This window comes from Haliaeetus leucocephalus, unplaced genomic scaffold, assembly GCF_000737465.1.
Source record: "Haliaeetus leucocephalus isolate CR32 unplaced genomic scaffold, Haliaeetus_leucocephalus-4.0 Scaffold646, whole genome shotgun sequence".
In the NCBI taxonomy this organism is placed as follows: Eukaryota; Metazoa; Chordata; class Aves; order Accipitriformes; family Accipitridae; genus Haliaeetus; species Haliaeetus leucocephalus.
This window is the reverse complement of record NW_010973082.1, coordinates 602,460-608,300: the sequence shown is the minus strand read 5'-3', so window position 1 is coordinate 608,300 and position 5,841 is coordinate 602,460. Positions and strand designations below refer to the sequence as shown.

The 5,841-nt window shown below is 47.1% G+C and overlaps 1 protein-coding gene across 1 annotated transcript in view; it reads right to left on the bottom strand.

The window, feature by feature from the left end:
- Positions 1 to 1,079: 1,079 nt before the first annotated feature.
- The window catches only part of CHMP6 (charged multivesicular body protein 6), an 8,302-nt gene continuing 3,540 nt past the window's right edge, over positions 1,080 to 5,841 (bottom strand). The window contains exons 2-8 of the mRNA XM_010578716.1: positions 5,644 to 5,753; positions 4,972 to 5,059; positions 4,259 to 4,345; positions 4,075 to 4,140; positions 3,719 to 3,799; positions 2,939 to 2,993; positions 1,080 to 1,407 (exon numbers count right to left, since the gene is read on the bottom strand). Coding sequence (XP_010577018.1) covers positions 1,355 to 1,407; positions 2,939 to 2,993; positions 3,719 to 3,799; positions 4,075 to 4,140; positions 4,259 to 4,345; positions 4,972 to 5,059; positions 5,644 to 5,753 — 540 coding nt within the window. The 3' untranslated portion in view covers positions 1,080 to 1,354. The remainder of the gene's footprint in view (positions 1,408 to 2,938; positions 2,994 to 3,718; positions 3,800 to 4,074; positions 4,141 to 4,258; positions 4,346 to 4,971; positions 5,060 to 5,643; positions 5,754 to 5,841) is intronic.

Below are 5,841 nucleotides of genomic sequence, written 5' to 3'. Positions count from 1 at the left end.
GCAAGTAAGCTTGCTTCCAAGAACAGCTAAATCTGCCTGCCACCTGGCTGGCCAGGCAGCTCTCCAAACACCTCATCATCCGTGCCGACCCGAGCGCCCCGCTACACCACGCTAAGCACCAGACCATCCTCCACAGCACAGGCTCAGAAGGAACTGGTCTCCCCTCTAACTACTTATTGAGCAGTCTTTGGAGTGTCAATTTAAGAAGCTTCATGCCTCATGTCTGGTGCAGATCGAGCCTCATGTTTTCCCCAGCCTGACCTTTCCTGTCTCTAACCCTACAAGGAAATATCAAACACAAACTGACAACTGGAAGCAGAATCGATCTCAGCCCATCTGAACGTTGCAAAGGTGAACTCTGATGATGGTGCAGAGCCAACAAGGGATGACTCCTGGCTCATAACGTAGGCAGAAGACTCCTTGATGTAATTTTAAAAGGCTCATCAGATTTCTGTCACCCCAGGTCTCACTCAGCACCACAGGTTACCAGAGGCAGGCAGACAGAGCGGGATCTGAACGGGAATCGTTACAGACTGCCTCCGACTCACGCCCAGCCAGAGGCCAGCTCTTCACCTCGCACGGAGATCAGGCTTTTCCCCCAGCAAATCAGCACCGCTGCTGCCAAATGCAAAGCCAAGCAATCAGTCTGAACTTTGCTCACATGAAACACCCTCACACGTAAGCTGGTTTCACACAAGGCTGATGGAACCGTTTTCAAATCCGTAGCACGAAGCGTCGCTGCCTGCGGAAGCTCAGGGTTGCTGCCTTCTTCTAAGCTGCCTGCACTCTGCCCGTGCCCCTTCAGGGCCCATAGAGACAGCCAGTGTGATTTGCACGAGGACAAGAGACACTGGCAGCCCTTCCACAAACAGAATCAGAAGAGGCAAAGCAAAGGGACCGAGAGGAGTGAAGACACCAGTGCGGTCTGGAGGGCTCCCGAGGGCAGTGGCTCGTTGTCGCGCAGCCCGATGCTCAGGAACAGCTATTTCAAACACGCGATCGCTCCGAGGGTGGGACTTCCAGGGGACTCAGTCACAGCAAAGGCAGATTTACCACTGAAATCAAACCTAAAGAAAGCATTTGGCTTTGGAAGTTTGAGAGTTGTTGTTTAATCCCGAGACAGCGCAGCTGAGTGAGTTTAGAATTTAAGTTACAAAAAAAGAAAGCACTAGAAAATAATCTTGATACAAGAGCAATAATCAGCTGAGGTTCCCCACCCTGCATGGGGAATCCTGCTCCACAATCCGCCCAGCACAGCTGGGATGCTGCCAAGGCATTGCTTGTTCCCAGCACACGCTGGGATGGCAAACTGTCCTGGATGAAAGTTATGTGGGGGAATCCCCAGACGTGGGAGTTAAGATGCTGCCACCAGTTCTGGTTTTGGCCTGTTCTTGACGGGTGATGCTTCTGTGGAAGAAAAAAGAAACTTGTTACAGAAACAGGGAATGCAAATAATCTCCAGTCATCTCCTGCAGAAGAACTGGGACTCGTAATCCACTTCTCTGTAGAGTAACAGCTTGCACAGCACCTGGAAAGTCACTGGACTAATAAAAGTTTGTTATAAATAATTCCACCTATCAAGTATGCCCCTCTTTTTCACAGCACTTGAAGAATTAAAACAGTTTCAGAATGTACCCAACACAACCTTAGTAAGCCACCAGCCCACAGATCTAGGGCAGCGAGTGATTTCTTGGAGGGCAGTGGGCAGACAAGCTTTTGCCCTCACCCCTTCGATCTGACAACATGAGTCTAAATGAGGCTCAATCAGCTGCACGCAGCAGGGGCAGCTTGTATTTTGTTTGGTCATCCTGCTGCCAATGTGCAGATCAGATGACATCTGATCCATGTTTACTAGTAAACAAGCACTAAAAAGAAACCAGCCCTGTTCCCCACATCCCAGATTTCTCCTGGGCAGACTCCACAGAGAGGAAATGGCCTCTTACAGCTCCTGGTTTCCACCAGCATGGATGTCAAGCTTCTGTGACTGACAGTTCAGTGTTCTGCTGCCCCAGGAGACACACTCTTGACCAGTTTGCTTTCTGGCACCCAGCTGAGTCCAGCTCTACCTCACTGTTTGTCTCCAAGGGCAGGCTCCACCTTCAATTCTTCAGCATGGACAGACACCTGGTAATGTTTTGGGAAGATTCCGTCCTCACCAGGCCAACAGTGCCCATTTGGTCATTCTGCTTCACGAGCTCTCTCCCACTTCCCTCTTCGCACTCAGCTGCACAAATCCCTGCCACTGAGGTTTTGGATCGCTCAGGAGCAAACACGCATGTAGCAACAGTTGTGAGGAGTTTGCACTCTGACAGTCGTGGAACTGTGGGACTCCAGCACTCCTCATCCAGCTGGTTCAAAATTACCACTGTTACCTGAAGCAAGGTCACAAGAGCCACGAGTTGTCACGAGCGTCAGTGAAATCCAGTTTTATGCAGTGTGAATGCCAATATCTGTGGCCACAAAACATTATTCCTGCATAGCAGCATGTTGCGACAACATGCAGGGGACCAGTTTGAGTGTTGTGTGAGAAAGTCTTGCCTGGGTCAAGCAGAGAGCCAAGGAAGGAGTTCCTCATGGAGCTTCACAATGGAACATACACTGGATGTTTCAAGGCAGCTGGTAGTCTCACAGCAGGTACAAAGCATGACTTAAGAACAGCAGATGTAACAAAAAGGAACTCTTCGAGAGGAATGACTAGATGCCAACTGAACAAAGAGACTAGAGCCTTGGGTCCTCTTACAGTAAAGGGTCAGCTGGATTTGTCAGAACCATGTGAGGGAAGCTTGCGTAGCCCAGATCAACAGGGCTTTAAGCCAGGAAGTTTATATTTCTTCACATTTTCTAGGACAATACTTACAATATGAGAGGGTCTCAGACTATTGCATGGAACTGAGAAGTACAAGAAGCCAAAGCTGCAGAGCATATAGAGAAAGCGTACCTGGGATCTTTTCTGGGAGTGGCTCAGAAGGAACTTCTGGAAGCTCCATCTGTTCCTGCAAGAATATTAAAGACAACACGTGACACATACCCCCTATACCAGGCAGCAGTCACAGACCCCCGCACCACAGGTTTGTGCAAAGACTGTGTGGGAACAGAGTAATAACATAAGAGATTTCACATACAAACTGACATCTGCCTCCAGAACTGCAGGAAGGGTTATGGGCTTCAGTGCTGCCCAGTAAATGAGTACAAGGCTTTTTTTTCATTATTAAATGAGACTTAATAGGACCCTGTATTAGCTATGAGTCTCCCCAAATCAATGCTACTTGCAGAGCCTCTCCACCTCAATCTCCACTGGCTGCACATTTCCTACAGTGGAGCCAAGCTGAGCCAGTGTTTGGAAGAGCCACAGGCACCACAGAGATGGGTGGGGACGATAACACACTCTGAATGCTGTTATCTGAGCATTACCCAGGACTTCCAAGATCTTCATCTGGTGAAGTGGAACAGATACCCAATAAGAACAGAGATCAATCGACTGTAACAGACAGCAAATAAAGTATAACCCTTAAAAGCATCCCATTTTTAAATGGCCTCTGCATGTGGAGCAATTAGCTTGATCTTTGATGATGCAATAATTGGGCATAAACAGGTATAACTGAGATCTCTGGCAGAATAAGATAAACTATCGAGAATGGGAAAAAGATACTTTCTCCCCTATTACAAACAGCTTCCTGAAAATGTAGATTTAAAGTAATTACAAGAACATCAGTACTACCTGAGTAATAGCGTTTAATTCTTCTAGAATGGCATCTTCATCTTCCTCAGTCAGGCTGCCAGCCAGTATCTCATCTATTTGCTGTGAAAGAGAGGAAAAGACATATTCCAGTCAACACAGAGTAGCAGAAGCAGCTCTATAGCTTGCAGCATGGTACGTGCACATGGGAGAGCAACATAAACATGGGGTGAAGGGGTACTCCGAAAAACTAACAGAGCTAATTTTTCTGCAGGCAACTGAGATTTAATTCCCAATCTGATTACCTCTTAAATAAGGCTGGGAACACAATGCACATCAGAGAAACTCTGTATGGCAGGCGGTCTCTGCTCACAACTACTCACGCACACAGTACGTACCCTCTGGTACTCCACAGCGTCTTGGGTTTCACCTATTATTCTTTCTACTTCTTCTATTGACATAACCTGAAGAAAAGAGCCAAAACCCATGCATGAGTGAGGTCTGCAGGGAGACAGCTACAAAGAGCCAGGACTCTGCCTAGTCCAAGGCAAAAGTGTGCTCAGCTGACTTGGTCACACATACCTGGTGCATTTTGTTCAGACATTCATTGCCTATTTTCAGACCCTCGATGACCTTCATTTCAATCTGGGTGAATTCAATATCCTGGACCTGAAACAGAAAGGAGAAGGGGAAATATCAAAGGCTGTCACGTTCCCCTTTTTAGCCAGATACAGACTGCCAAGATCCCCAGAGAAAGTGCAAGGAGAAATCAGCCAAGAGCCCTTTCTCTAGTGAACAGAGAATTAAATTATACCAGTAGTAAGAAACATGCACACAAAAAGCCTTAGCACAGGCAGCTGCAAAAGCATATCCAACAGCCCTTTAGCTGATGTTCGAGCTGCCAGTCTAAGCTGAGGCCATAGTTTCCACGGCCACACCAGAACAAACACATCCATTTCTGAAATCAAGGTACTGAGACAAGCCCAAGGAAGTTTCTATGGCAGCTGTCCACCCTGTGACTAAAGTTTTACTCATTTACAAAACACGTATTTAATACGTACCCTGCACTACAGACTTAAAACATACTCACCACTTGGTTCTCTAGGGAAGAGTCACTGCATACGTATGATTTCAGAAACGTCTGCCCTTCAGACAGAGGACTAAACCCTCGTTAGGGCTTGACAGTTAAAATGTAATTCCACACAATCAAAAGGAACACCCACCCTAGAAAAAAGACTTCTACCAAGTGCACACAGCGGGCCGCTTGCAGCCTACAGCAACTGATTCTCACTTACCATCCGCTCCAAGTTGCTGATTTGGTTTTCCGTTTTATCTAGAAGTTGCTCTTGGTAACGCTTCTTCTTTAGCAAGAGCATGGCTTTTCTGAAGGAAAACAGGAGGAGGAAAACTCAGCACAGATGAAAGCAAATAAGCCTAAAAGAATCACACCAAAGCTGTATTTGTTTTGTGCTTTTTCCAAGAGAGGAAAAAATCATGTGTAAATTAAATGACAACTCTGAACTGCTCCTGTTAAGAATAAGGAAGAGCAAATTAATTATAAATTTGCTAATCTGGTGCCTGAAAATTTAGGTATATTTGCTGTGGATTACGAGTTCACTGGGCCAGCTGTGCTATAACAATGCAAAACAAAGTCCTTGCACAAAAGGCTTGTGACACACACTCAAAACAAACATAAGAGGTAGCCACTGACACCTTGCAGTAAAGAAAGAGAACCACTTTTTGAAGACCTTTTTTAACAGCAGCCGTGGAACGCAGGCAGTCTCTCTTGGCTGTCAGTACAAAACTTTAAACAAAACTTCCTTTCTGAAAGGAGAACCTGGAACTATCTCCACTACTTTCAGTAACTTTTCCTTTCCAGGAAAACGGCCTTTTATTTTGCACTGAGGCTCCCTGCTCCTGCCAGACCCTCGCACCCCCCGGGTGGAGATGCCACCCCCCCAACTCACTCTTTTTTCCCTTCTTTCAGCAGTTGCCTGGCCAGGGCTCTCTCTCTCTCCAGGTTCAGACTTATCCGCTTCTGATACTGCTTCAGCTTGTCTCGCTGCTGCTTCAGTTGCTAAAGGAGAGGGAAGGAGAGATGGACGGATGGATGGACAGACCGACAGGCCCACCCCCCCCCCCCCAGTCACAAGTCGAGCCCTGAT